This window comes from Pithys albifrons, chromosome 7 (genome assembly GCF_047495875.1).
Source record: "Pithys albifrons albifrons isolate INPA30051 chromosome 7, PitAlb_v1, whole genome shotgun sequence".
In the NCBI taxonomy this organism is placed as follows: Eukaryota; Metazoa; Chordata; class Aves; order Passeriformes; family Thamnophilidae; genus Pithys; species Pithys albifrons.
This window is the reverse complement of record NC_092464.1, coordinates 25,470,832-25,485,251: the sequence shown is the minus strand read 5'-3', so window position 1 is coordinate 25,485,251 and position 14,420 is coordinate 25,470,832. Positions and strand designations below refer to the sequence as shown.

The following is a 14,420-nucleotide window of genomic DNA, read 5'->3' as shown; positions in this document are numbered from 1 at the left end:
TTCCTTTACCCATCCACGTAGTTTCTGCAGCGACTCTGGCGTCACTCTGTCAGTAATCAATGCCCTCATCATGCTGCTCTACGAGCGCAAACACACAGATCCCCCCGCGCCTTCAGGGCGGGCAGTGGCCGGAGCCGCGGCCAGAGCGGAGCGAGAGCTTGGCACGGCAGGACCCGCCACCGACCTGGCCCGGTAAACAAGGTCACTGCGGGCACACAGCGCCTGCACCCCCCGCCCCGGCTCCCCCCGCGGCGACAGGGGAACCCTCCCGCGCTGTCACGAGGGCCGGTGGGCGTGGCCTGTCGGAGCCCCGCCCCCTGCGAGTGTAAATAGAGGCGCCACGTGCAGCCGCGGGCCACAGACTGGGGACAGCGCCAAAGGGACAGCGCCGGCCCCGGAGCCACCGCCCCACCGCTCTCCCACCTTCGACAGAGCGCTCGCCCACCTGCCACCCGCCCGCCACCCCGGGAGCGATGAAGGCCGCCCGGATCGCCCTGCGCAGCGCCGCCCCACTGGCAGGGGCCAGTGGCGGCAGCAGTCGCGGCCGGCTGCCGCAGGAGGTGGAGCAGTTTTCCCGCTTCTCCCCCTCCCCGCTCTCCATCAAGCAGTTGCTGGACTTCGGTGAGAGGCGGGACGGGCAGGGAGGGGTTGGGGCGGCTCAGGCCCGGCGCTCGCGGACCTGTTTCCCATGGACGGGCGAGCCCGGGGTCGGGAGGCGGGCCGGGCTAGGCTGGGCTGGGCTCAACCCGCGCTGAAGTCGCTGCGGTCCCCGGCCCTGCTGCTCAGCGCCGGGGCGGCGGTGGGGGGCGAGCCCCGCCGGGGACCTGCCCGCCCAGGAGTGATGGCGGTGGCGGGGAGGTCGCCTCGGGTGACCACCGCCAGCCTCAGGTGCCGGGCAGCGGTGACCTGTGAGTGCGCGATCGGAGCTGAAGATGCGCTACAGCGCAGTGTCGGCGGTGCTCCTGGGGTGTGGGAACTGAGAGGTGAAGGGTGTGCGGGGTGGGCTGTGCCCCGCGCACACGGTGTCGGGAGGAGCCACCGGCCTGGCCGGCGAAGGGAACGCGCCGTTCCCAGATTCGTTATTGCGCTGACAGCTGTGGCCGCTGTGCGCACATGACACTGCCAGGCGGCACCCCGGAGACGCTCATGTTTACAGAGACTGGAATACTTCTTAGAGGATTGCAGATAAGTCCCGTGTCTAAATGGGAACTGTACAAGTGTTCCTCCCAGGAACACGCTGTGTCTTGCTGTCATGTAAACAAAATCCTGAAGTCTGTGGAGAGACAGTAATTTGTAGCTCCATCTTGAAACTTCCTTAAAGAAAAATTTTATTTTGGATTTATTTATAGGCTCAACTAATGGATGTGAGAGAACTTCTTTTGCATTTTTGCGACAAGAACTTCCTGTGAGGTTTGCAAACATACTGAGAGAAATTGATCTTCTTCCTGATAAATTACTGGGAACTCCATCAGTACAATTGGTAAAAAGCTGGTAAGTATAAACTATGTAATTTCAGCCTGTGAAGTAACACAGCTCTGACAACTTTGTTGTTAGAGACTTTTTTGAATAGTAGAAAACATAGCAAAATACACTACAAATGCTGTTCCTTCATCAAAGCTGAATTGCAAGCTGCTGCATGCTGTCCTTTTCTAGCATACTAAAATTAAAACAAACAATATGTTGATATTGTTACTTTTAAATAGGTGGGGGGTTTTAACAGCTTGAAAAAGATGTTAGAGCAAATCCCACTTCTTAGTCCTTAAGAAGGGAGAAAAGAAAATGTGTTCTGTTTTCACATAGCATTACAGACCCTCAGGACCAGATAAAAATGGGAAAGCAGGCTATATACTTGTTTTGGTCTCTCACTGATGGAATTAATAACAGAGCTTCTGTTCCAAAGCCTTGACCTGTGCAGCAACTGCTTGGAATTCAATTAACGTAATCTCTGCAGTTGACACAGTGGTTGAATCTGATTTAACCTTGTTTACTGACACAGTTGCAGCATTTGCCAGGATGGCTGACATAAAGGGCAGAAGTATTAGAGTGAGATCTGGAAACTGTTCTTAATAGGGCAAAGAGTTGTGCCTTTCAATATGTGTCAAGACTCAGATGTCAGCACAAGAGGCTCAACTACTTAGCTTCTGCCAAAGCTGATCATATTTGGAAAAATTTTGCTTAAGTGGCTTCCTGATCAGTATTGTCATTTAGATCTTCTTTTGAAGTACATCTCTTCTCAAGAATTCTAAGGGGATCCTACATACCTAAAGTGAGGGTTTCAATTCCTTTCTGCATGGCAGGCACAAGGGAAGACTTCTTTTTACAGAGTGGGTGATTAGGCATTGGAATGGGCTGCTCAGGGAGGTGGTGGATTCACCATCCCTGGAGGTATTTACTAAGGGATTGGATGTGGCACTTAGTGCCACGATCTAGTTGACAAGGTGATGTTGGGTCATAGGTTGGACTCAATGATCTCAGAGGTCTTTTTCAACCTGGTTGATTCTGTGGAAACTTCTAGGGTTTAGACAGTCAAGGAGTGTCCATTTGTCATTTCACTGATACTTCAAAGATACTTCAAACTCCTAGCTGACTTGTTAACAGTAATGATGTGGACAAGGACAAATTTTTTTCATGTTCCTAGGCTAAGAACAATCAAATTAATAGCATGTATTTCCTGTGTTCCTTTCCCATAGGTACATCCAAAGCCTTCAGGAGCTGGTTGAATTCCATCAGAAAAGCCCAGATGACCAAAAAGTCTTATCTGAGTAAGCTTTTCATTTGTTTCTTTGGACTTTTTAGTTCACATTCTACTTTTCACTGTGTATCCAGTTCAGACGGACAGCTGTCATGAGCTGAATTTGGTAATCTAGCATAAAGTGCTTGGCATAGAGCAAGCTGCTTTAAATCTCTGGTCATGTTCAGCAATATTTCAAATCAATATTACCCTTTGCAGCTTGGTTTCAAGGCCATACTGCCCCTTGAAATGTCATGACAGAAAAATATCAACAAAAATTATCTGTTAAGTCATATCCCTGCTTCTTTCCAAAATGTCAGCTAGGGATCTTTTTCTCTTCCTCACATTCTCGGCTGCTCAAATAAATGAGTAAAAAGGCAGTAAATCTGACATGGCTAATAATTACACCTTTTGTATTAAAAATACCAGAATCTCCTGGTTTATGTCAGTGAGGAATTACTGTTACAAAAATGAAAAAAGTAGACTGTGTTTTAATATTAAGGTTGTTAAGCACTTACCTGTTCTGCTGCTGGAGTCGGTCATCACACTACAAAGCTTGCCTCTATGTAGTCTCAGAATGTTCTAAAATTACCTCTTTTTGACCTAGCTTTATAGATACATTAATTAGAGTCCGAAACAGACATCATGACGTGGTTCCTACAATGGCACAAGGAGTAATTGAATACAAAGACACTTTTAAAATAGATCCTGTCACCAATCAAAACATCCAGTATTTTTTGGATCGTTTCTACATGAGCCGTATTTCCACACGGATGCTAATGAATCAACACAGTAAGTAGAAATTTTTACCTGAGGCAAAACTTCCTAATGAATACCAAGTTAATGTAAACATTTCTTGAAACTATTGGAGATCTGCCTCAGACAATTTTGTTTGACACTGAATCTGTCACTTAAGAAAGTAATGAGAACTTGTTTTCTGGACTACAGACTAATCGTCATGAGTCTGGTGTGGAATATGTAGATACATAATTCTTTACACCTGAAAAACTTCAGATATTGAACTACAGAAAAACCAACATAGTTTGCTGGCAGTAAATAGCATTTGAACTCATAAAAGATGTAAACATTCATTCCTTTATGTGATTCTGTGTTACGATCACATTTTATTAGTTAAAATTTTAGGCTTTTTAATAATACAATATTTGAGATTAAATATAGTATCATTTTCATTTCAAACAGCTCTTCTTTTTGATGATAAATCTGGCTCGGGGCACCCAAGACACATTGGAAGTATTGATCCTTGCTGTGATGTTGCTGAAGTAGTGAATGGTATGTATTCTCAGATCCTTGACATTTCTCTTCATGATCCATATTTATATCTGATTGCAAGCAGTTTGGGTAACCAATATGTGTTGTATAACATGCTGACTGGCTTTTATTGAAATAGCTGAAAGCAGTCTGTCTATGCGGAAAGCATGAGCTTTTATAGGACAGAATTTAAAATACAGTAGCAATAAAAATGTATTGGAGTAAGTTCTAGGAAGTGACAGATGAGGTAGAAATTAAAGTTTTCTGAGTTGTTGAGATTGGTCTAACCTACTAATAGATAACAGATGCATCAGTTCTACACAATTATCAAATGGTACAGAGATTTGCTTATGCTGCTGTAATTGCCCATTTGTTTTCAAGTTTTAATATATATATAGTGGATACAATGTTATCATTCCCTTGAGACACAGTCTTAGACTATTAACACTATAACAGCTAATGCAGTTAAAAGCTGTATTTTGCTGAGCATTAAAATGAATTTTTACATTGTTTGATAATAACATTTCACATAATTTATTTAAATAATTTTTTCAGATGCTTATGAAAGTTCCAAGTTGTTGTGTGACCAGTATTACTTAACATCTCCAGAACTGAAACTTACTCAAGTGAATGGTAAGAGCTTTTGTGTCTGTCTTCCTATCAGTAGCCAAATTGCTGCTTTTACTGAATCAAAAAGCTCCCAATTCTGTAGCATTAATGGTACGGAGCAGTTGACCTGACTTGGCCTAGTTGCTCTTCATCTTCTATTATAGGCACCTCACTTAACCTCCTGTGTCAGAACTCAAAAGTCAGTACATCTTAAACACTAGATTTTCTGAGGTACCATTCATGAACTTGAGAAAAGTAAGACAAACCTGTTGCTAGAGAGGAGCTCTGTATTTGGAGTGAGGAAATGGAGCTGATAACTGAAATGCTGGTTCTGGTCTAAGCTTCCTGCATCTGTCTGATTTCAGCTGTCTGCTTGATGTTTGGAAAACAAATCTTTATTTATGAAAGGGAGTTAATACTTGATTTTTGTTTGTTTGTTTATTTAAAAAGAAACTGTTACTAAGCAAGTGGTGTTTGCAATCTAAACACTCTTATGAATGCATAAAGTTGTTTGCCCATTTTGTAGGGAGGGAAACCAAAGATGAAACGTGATACATATTCTGGTTTGTTTTGGCAACTTGCTTACTGTAAATTTGGATACAATACAGAAAAAAATCATGACCCTTTTAAGTCCTGTTTGTATTTTTCCCTTCCTCTAGGAAAAGCTCCAGGACAACCAATTAACATTGTATATGTTCCCTCCCATCTTTTCCACATGCTTTTTGAACTCTTTAAGGTATGTCAGCATAAACTCTTTTGTTCCCTTAGTATTTGAGATGGAGCATCAATACTTCAAAACCTCCAGCTAGATCTGAATGAAGTAATAAAAGGACAGTGAGATCTCAAAGGTTTTCTTATTTGGGGAAATAGTTTTAGCAGTTAGGAAAGGAATGATTGCAGTTTGTAGGAGAGCATTTGAACTAGCCTTCTGCTTTTAGAGATTACATCTGTAGTGCAGGATTGCCCTGGTGCTTTTTCTGTGGAGTGAGTGATACATGTGGAAGTAGTGAATGGGGCTGAACTTGCGTGCTGCCAACATGAGGTACAGAAATCCAGCAGCCTCTAGCAACTGCTGAACTTTGCTCTTCTCTGGAAACCTGCTGACTTTAGGGGAGCTATGTTATTTAATCTGCATTATGTGAGCTATGTTGGGTAAGAATAGTAATCTGTCACACATAGAAGAGTCTTGACTATGCTTAGACACTTCTGAGTGCAAGACCGCCTTTGTTCCTGTTACGCTAAAATGCTAAGTGTCTGATAGGAATAGAGGATTATAACTATGCTCAGCCTTTACATAACAGGAGTATCGTTTGAAGTGCATGGATTCAGCAGTCTCTAATAGTGGTAACACTATTTTCCATAGAATTCCATGAGGGCAACTGTTGAATTCCAAGAAAACAGTCCAACCCTTTCTCCAATTGAAGTTACAGTTGTTCTAGGAAAAGAAGACTTGGCAATCAAGGTATTTTGTTGGCATACTACAATATGGACGTAATGTCATCGTTATGATTACATATGCTGCAGCAAATTCTGTTAAAAGATCTTCTGGCCTCTGACAACAGATCAAAGGTCCTGTGCATGAGCATATGAGTATTCTGTTGATGGTCTCCATGTAGCACAATTATCTTGCTGAAAAATAATATGCTGCAAAACAAATGTTTGCATTTATGAATGTTGGAAATGTATGTTCAAATAACAGCATTTTAAATACCATTCTTAGTACATGATTATTGTTAACTTTATTCTTTCTTAAATCAGATCTCAGACAGAGGAGGTGGTGTTCCAGTAAGGAAAATTGAGCAGCTGTTTAGCTACATGTATTCCACAGCACCAAGGCCAAATATGGATGATGCTCGGAATACTCCTCTTGTAAGATATTTTCAATGATCATGCTGCTAATGAGGTTGCTGTAAGTGCTGGACAGATTAGTGGGTAAATAATGAAACGTTATGTCCACCCTGCTGCTTTGTGGGGTATGCAGAGATTATTAAGCCTCATAAATATGAATTAAGATTTACTGGAAAAGAATTTTAATATCTTGCTTAGTGGACAAAATATGCTTTTAAAGGTGTAAACAAAGAAGTACACTGCAACCTGAATCTCACCTTCCCTGCTCCCCTTTTATTTTTGCTTACATTCCAGTGACACTGTATAATTGGTCTTCCTGCCCATTCAATGCTCAAATTTATTGTAGATTACACTGCCTTTATGAAGGCAAGCACAACTGGAACAGGCTTTTAGACTATTGTTTATCTCTCAGTAGCAAGCTCCTTCTACTAATCAAGCTATACTAGCAAAAACAGGAGTGGGAAAATACAGAAATGTACTGAGCAAAAGTGGGACATATATGTGTTTTGGTTTTTTAATGGTCAGTTTCTGTATTCTGTATGAAACTTATTAGAGATTTAGGTTTCTTTTAAGAAACAGGAAGTGCAAAGGACTTTTAGCAGTTAAAAATCTCTGAAACTTTCCAGCTATTTAGCTTCAGGCCATAAGAAATAGTAAAAAAAATTAATTAATTTTATTTTGTACTCTGTTTTTTAGGCTGGTTTTGGGTATGGCTTGCCAATTTCACGTCTGTATGCTAAATACTTTCAAGGAGATCTAAATCTCTACTCCATATGCGGTTATGGAACTGATGCTATTATCTACTTGAAGGTATGTACTTTGATTTATTTAAATAAAAGGCAACTACCATTAATGCAGTGAGGTAACTACTCAGTATCATTTTAAGGTAATCAAATTCTCTGCTCATGAGTAGCTCTTCTTTTTTATTAAAGAAATACCAGTAATATTTAGTAACTGGCATGTAGAATTAAGAAGGTCACTTGGCTTTAAGTAATCTACTTGGAAAACTACTAGTGAGAGCCCTGCTAGTTTTCAGATTGTATTAAGATGTTCTCTGCTTGTTCATGGAATACAAAGTGAGAATTCTCTGGAAGAGAATGTAGTCAGGGTGTGAGCTACAGATCTGATTTCTTTAGTCTGACAACAAGAAAGTCTGCATAAACTAAATCCTTAAACTGGTGCTGTTCTAAAGCTGCCATATAGCCTGTCTTTGGGATTCAGGTACCAGTAATCTTGAACACCCATTGTATAACATGCACTGCTTTTGTTATAAGTAACCTGCAAACAGAACTACATGTTCTTTTCTACTTTCTGTGCTTACTCACAGGAAAAACTTGCTTTGAATTTCTTCTAGTAAACTGAAAACATAGTTCCAAGCACCCTGAAGCACAACCAGAGCAGCAATACAAAACAAAGAGATAGTTCAGATATATGTATATGTAACATTTCTATTTAAAAATTTCCCAATAGAATAGGTATGTTTGTGTTAGTTACAACATACAGAAGTAGGGAAAGAACATATTTTAAAGTTTTCTCTGAATTTTGTAAATCAAAGTTCTTTTTCATGCATTCCTGAGCTATCTTGAAAACATGTTAGAGAGTAATGCTTTAGGCCTATAAAAATGCATAAATACGATTTCATGTTACTTCATTTGTTCCACCAAATTATCGAAAGCAAGCATACTGAAGCACATAAACTGCCACATCTATTGTAGGAATATTGGTGTAAATAACTTTGTTTTGTAGTGCCATTGGCTTAACACTTTAAGCATACTGCATGAATTTTTGCAAAGTGGCATTATTCAGAGGTAGAAACCAAGTAACTTTCCTTCTTGACTTTAGGCCTTATCAACAGACTCAGTAGAAAAACTCCCAGTTTTTAACAAATCAGCTTCCAAGCATTACCAAGCTACCTCAGAGGCAGATGACTGGTGTGTCCCAAGCAAAGACCCAAAGAATGTATCAAAACAGAGTGCAGCTTTCTGAAGACAAGTTGGTATCCAGGCACCGAAGGGGATCAAGCTGACTTCTCAAAAAAAGCAGCTTTTGGAAGTAATCCGCTACCTCCAAACAAGCAAGTTTCAGGACTGACAGAAGAATGTTACAACCTACGCTGTATGCACTGAATGTGAAATCTTGCTGTGGACTTGAGGATGAGGAAAATAGGAGCACATATGTCTTTAAAGAGCTTTGTATAGAGGAAAATCAGACTATTTTTTTCCTTATGATCAAAGACTTGATGTGGTAGAGGTGTGCAATTTTTGAGTCCTGTTTAATGCTTGAATTCTGAATACTGATAAACATAAGTTATGCTGATGCATATTTTTCTCCTAGAATAGTTATCAGCAGTTTATCTTATTACAGAACATCTCAGGTAGGTAGATAACACCTGAAATTAAAGCTATATAAATAACATTTGGAAAATATCTACTTAATATGGCAGTCTGGTAGCAAGATACAAACAGCATTCAACTACAGCCTGACTGAAAGACAGGGAGGCCTGGGAGGTAGGGATAAAGTGTTTTCCATCTTTAAGAAAGTCCCATTTTAAAAAAAAGTATTCCAGTAATAATTCTTTTGTGATGCCTTGCTCTGTGAGTACTTTCCTAGAATTTTTTTTTAATTTAAGCTGTTCACAGAAAACTAGCCAAGTAAGGCTTCTCTGCATAAGGTAACGAAGAAGAAAATCAGGATATTTTACAAAGCTACTGGAAAGAAATGGAAAGCTACTTGGTTACAGCAGCTCTAAGGTTAGGGTCATCTAGCCTACATCCCTGTGCTCTGGAGAGCATGTGCCAAGTAAGTCAGACAGGATTTTCCAAGAACTTAAGTCAGACGTATGGGTTGAACAGAAGGGTTTTGTGATCTGTATTGTGTAAGCATGTTGTGGGAAACAGCATGTTTAAAATATGGTCTTGTGGTTTCATTTTGTTGTGCTGTTAGAAGATTAGTGGCTCATTATGCTAAACTGAAATCTGCCAATTGTCTTCGTCAAATTTCCATTGAACCACACTAGCTCAGAGAGGTGCATGGGGAATCTATACCCTGAAAGCTGTGATGAGCACTGAAGGTGTGTTTGAAAGGTTTTCAGGAGTGGTGTTGGAACTACAAATTTATCCCAAGAACTGTTCATTGTAATGGAAAGGGCTTAGGAAATGATGTTTCAAAATGAAAACAGTACTGAAGCTATAGAATAGCTTTTATGAACAGCAAAATAGGGGGAAATTGCACAAGAGCAGTGCCAGTGGAAGAGAGTTGTTGGGGAAATACTCCATTGTCACCCCTCTTCTTTGTGCATTTTCACTTTTGTAAGCAAGGAAAACTTAACAACAGGTGTTAAACAATTAGACATTGCCAAGCTGGCCAGTCAGAAGTTCATCAGGGCTGAACTTTTCTATACTAATTAGCATATTAAGTGTATGTGATCCTTTGCAAGAACCTGCAAGTACAGTAGAGCATCCTGCTCAGTTGTATGAGAGTTTTGTATTTGTTGGACAGAAAACCAGTCCATACTTCACTGTGAATCTAAAAATGTTTTTAATAGGAAAGAGAGAAAAATGGAACTACCTTTGTGTTCTAGAAGCCCTGTTAGGATAGGTTTCTCAGTCAAAAATAAAATAATATTCTGATAGGCTTAATTTCTTTTAAAGACTAGGTTTAGATGTATTGGTGATAACTGATCATTATGACTTTAGTGCTGCATCTAGGCTGTCTTTATCCTGGTGAATAAGCTGCAGTCACCAAAGGTCACCAGATCATGTATCTGAGCTTAACTCAGTGAATGAAATGGGTAGTAAAAAGGAAATATCTTTGTCTAGAATATACAGGTGTGAAAAAGCTGTCTTCACTGCCATAATATATTTCCGTATTTGTTGATTTTTGTATGGAATACAAGGTCACAAACACCTACTTAGGTAGTTACTGTTGTCAAGTAAACATAATTTACACCTTTCTATCAGAACCCAGTAATGCTTGGATGACATGAGTTGTGAAATGATGGTACATCTGTAACATAGCTACAGCTGCTCCAGGTAGGAGCTGTCATTTCTGTTTCAAAGCAGATGAGACACGTGGGTGCAGCACAAATGTCTGTAATGTTTGCAGAGTGAAGCTGCAGAAGACATTGCAGGTGCAGATGGAGGTGTGTATAGCACTTAAGGAATGCACATGGAATCTGCAGTATTAAAAATTAGGTCTATCTACCTAGAAAATACAGCACCTTTTCCAGCATTCACTGAATTTTTATTCTGAAAGTAAAGCTATAGTTTTAAGTCTTTTACTTGGATGTAGACGTTGAAATAATTTTATAATAAAGTCTTTTAAATGGTTGTGTGGTGTCTTTATTTTCTAAGAACATTAGTGCAACAAACATTTCTCAGATCATAGTGCAACCTGAGGGGGCCCCATACAAGGCCCTTTTTAAAGTCCTATATAATGGCCTTGAGCAAAACAACTTCTCATACTCTGTCAGAGGCAACAGGGGTGAAAAACACTGAAACTGATCTTATGCTTAATAGCGCATGTGTTGAGAGGTTACATCATGCCTAAAATCAGTGCATCACTGAATGCATCACCCTACTCTTTCTAATTAGTATCAATCTTCAGAGATGAGAAGTGGGAATCCTTCAGTGCATGTTCTATGTTCTAAAGTGGTTATGTTTTGTTCACCTTTAAAGAACGTGATAATTCACCACTAGTTTGAATATATATAAAAAAGGACATCCACCACTCAGTCTATATTTAACAAGTAAGTTTTTCCACAGGCTGCCCTTTCAGCTCTGAAGCAATGGGACAACTGACTTTTAATAGCTGGTGTGTAAGAAAATGGTAGTGATGGATCAGACTGTGTCATGATAGAACAGTGCTGTACATCTGGTGCTTTAGCAGACTTACATTGGCTGGGAACCATTGTACATCTTTAGTTTTAAGAAGATAGAGTAACTGTAGGTACTTTACCTGAAAGAGGGGAGGTGAAAAACAGCCTGACTGTGGGTGTCTAGCAGTAAGCCTTCAAGTGAAAGCCTTGTGTGGGCAGTTAGCCCTTCTTAACAAAGTGGATTTTACCTGAAGGTATTTCTTGCCGGGGAAGCAGGTCAGATGGTGTACACTTTGTGTGTTTTGCAGTTACAGGAATTTACCACTCTGATATATATTGCTATGCCAGGTGTACTGGGAGAAACAACCCCAAACTAAAGAATTCTAGGGCCTTCAATAAACCACTCCAGAAAACAAAAGGAAACCACCAACAAAAATTCCTGTTGTGTTTTCCCCATTATCTTGACTGTCCTGCAGTCTCTAGAGATAGGGCTAGGACATTTCCCCTCAGGTTTACCCAAGCAGAAGTATACATACATGTATTCTATACTTTGCTGTCCTAGTTACAGCAACTGGGACCAGTTTATCACTGTGTGGGTGTAACCAAAACTGTGTATTTTACACCCTCAGTGTCATTTCTCATGGACTATTAATGGATCATTTGCAGGGCACACCTGACACCTCAGGCTACAAGCTGGGTGTTAAAGAATCCTGTGAGATACCGGAGTGTTCCCATCTTCACACCAGTGGCTCAGCCATGATAACCCCTCCAGGGAAGCATTAGCACCTTCACACCCAGCCTGAGGGGTCATGTCTGCTAATGGGCCATCAAAGATTCCAAAAATATCCCATGACTCATAGAATTAGATCACCCATTGTGGAATTCCCCAGCCTGGGGGAGGTACTGGGCGTTCCCACCTGAATCAGGGCATATATAATCTTTGGGTTTTGGGACTTCTGGTACCACTCCTTGGATCCAGAGGAGGACCAGAACCACAAGATGACTGTGAGTGCTATTCTTGACGAGACCATCATCCTCACCAACAGGTTTTCCTTTCCTCTTACTTCAGACTTAGGAGGACCATGTGGCACTCAGCACAGGGGCTAATGAACACCATTCCATTCGTGCCCCAGGATGCTGATTATTTTCTCTGTATTTTAGCTGTTTATTTTCTCTGTATCATTGCATTTATTATAATCTTTTCAGTAAATTGTAACTCTGATTTGTAATCTCTTTTAAGTCAGGTTCATTTTTCCTGACAGTTTGCCTTTAAACCAGCACCCTTGCCCATGGCAGGCTGGGGAGCCAGGATGCTGCAGGGCAGCAGGATGTACCCAAGCTGTTGTGCAGCTCCATGTAAAACACATGGTCTCAGCAGGCCCAGGTCTTTCCACAGCACTCTGTGTGCAGACCGTCAGTCCCAGCCAAGCTCATGTAGTACAAAAAGCAAAATGTGTTTATTCACCACCACCACCACTTCCCAACCCCAATGAGTGACAGAGGCCACACATCAGCTTCTGGTTCAGCAAAGCACGGGTGATACAGAGCTGGCTTGCTGCTACTGCATCAGGGAGGTCACTGACATCAGCAGGTTTACCCATGGCTGAATAGTTCTGGTTTCACAGGAGATAAGCAGATGTTGCATTCCCACCCTTTGCCCCCCGATCAGGACCTTACACAGCCAGGTTCCTGATGTCAACAGAAACCATGCCAAAGCACCCTGTGTTTTCTCTTCCAGATCATTAGCTAAAAAGTGTACACTGATTGTGTGACTGGTGCCCTGGGCACACATCCAGATTAATCTCCCAGAAGCCTTGATATAAGGTTGTCCATTATCATCTTTTTCCTATCAATTAACCAAGTTTTTAAATCCACTAGACTTTGTCCTTTGCATGTACTAATGTCCTTCTGAAAGCATTATTACAAAACAAGCTTTGCTACCTTTGATAAGAAACATTACTGGACAAATAGATTTTTTTCCCCTTCTGGTAGCGATGATGACTTGAGAGGATCAGGTATAATCCCTAAGAATTTTCTGCTCTTAAATTCTTGAGCAGTTTTGGCAAATGGGAGGTAGAACTTGGCAGCTGACGATCCCTTGGCTCAGCTAATTTGGAGGATGGAGGATGGAGAAGGTGGATGGAGATGGTGAAGAGGAAGGGGCACACTTCTGGGTTAACATCTTTGGGTTTGTATTTCCCAAAAACTGACACCACCATTTTTAGATGCCTATGTCCTGCTTCTATATTACAGGTCCTAATGTGGCTTTGCACATTCAAGACAGAATGACTGACTCAGAACCTAGCCAGATTCTACTCATCCTCACCAGTTAGCAAAGAGAAAGGGCATGCTAGTAGGCAGCTTCAGTCAGTCCTGCTTCTCTCCACATGCCTCACGGGGAGGAAAGGGCAGAAATATCCTATGAGCTGTCTTAATTTTTCCCTGCCATCTTGATTGCTGGGTGGCACAGCAAGATGCTGGAACACAGTCATGGGTCTTTAGAATAGCCTGAGACCTCTCAATAGTGTAAGATTTTTATATAAGCAGAAAAGTATGTGTGGGGTATCAGAAGTTGCTCCTCAATATTCCTTCTGCAGCTATGAAACAAAATCAAAACAGAGTGCAACAAATTGGCCCATGTAGAATTAGCACAGATTTCCCTGTGTCGCTCTCTTGCTTTGCACTTCCTAGCACGAAGAGACAAGAAAAGAAAGGACCTATCCGATTCCCTGCTGTGTGAGGGGACAGCCTCAAGGAATGAGCCTCATGCTGCCTTCCTGGACTCATGTCCATTTGGAAACCCAGACAAAAGAGTGATGCAGGAAACAGCAAGAGGAGTTACCACCAATCCCAGTATTTGGGGCTTCAGAGCATCCTCCTGGAAGGTGGCAGAGAGTTTCTAGTTTAGGACAGGCATACTTTAAGTTACATTAATCCAGATATGCCCTGTCTGCAAGGCTCAAATAAGAAAATCAAGTTAAAAAAAAAAAAGATTATTTTTTTCATTGCAGTTTATAGATTGGGCTTTCTGTACTTTGTCACAATAGTGTACTGTGCCTGAAAACTGAGAACCTTGGCATGGGATTTGGCACATCAAGTATGACACCTTATCATGACACTGTGTACAAGTCTCAATGTGTGTGCTGA

General features: G+C 41.2%; 1 protein-coding gene across 1 annotated transcript; it reads left to right on the top strand.

The window, feature by feature from the left end:
- The first annotated feature begins 348 nt into the window (after nt 1–348).
- Nucleotides 349–10,785, top strand: PDK4 (pyruvate dehydrogenase kinase 4). The gene is made up of 11 exons (XM_071560741.1): nt 349–621; nt 1,350–1,491; nt 2,691–2,762; nt 3,339–3,523; nt 3,932–4,021; nt 4,556–4,633; nt 5,269–5,345; nt 5,973–6,071; nt 6,368–6,478; nt 7,154–7,267; nt 8,300–10,785. Exons 1-11 carry the CDS (start codon nt 474–476, stop codon nt 8,441–8,443), a joined length of 1,260 nt encoding a protein of 419 aa, XP_071416842.1. The 5' UTR covers nt 349–473; the 3' UTR covers nt 8,444–10,785.
- The last annotated feature ends 3,635 nt before the right edge of the window (nt 10,786–14,420 follow it).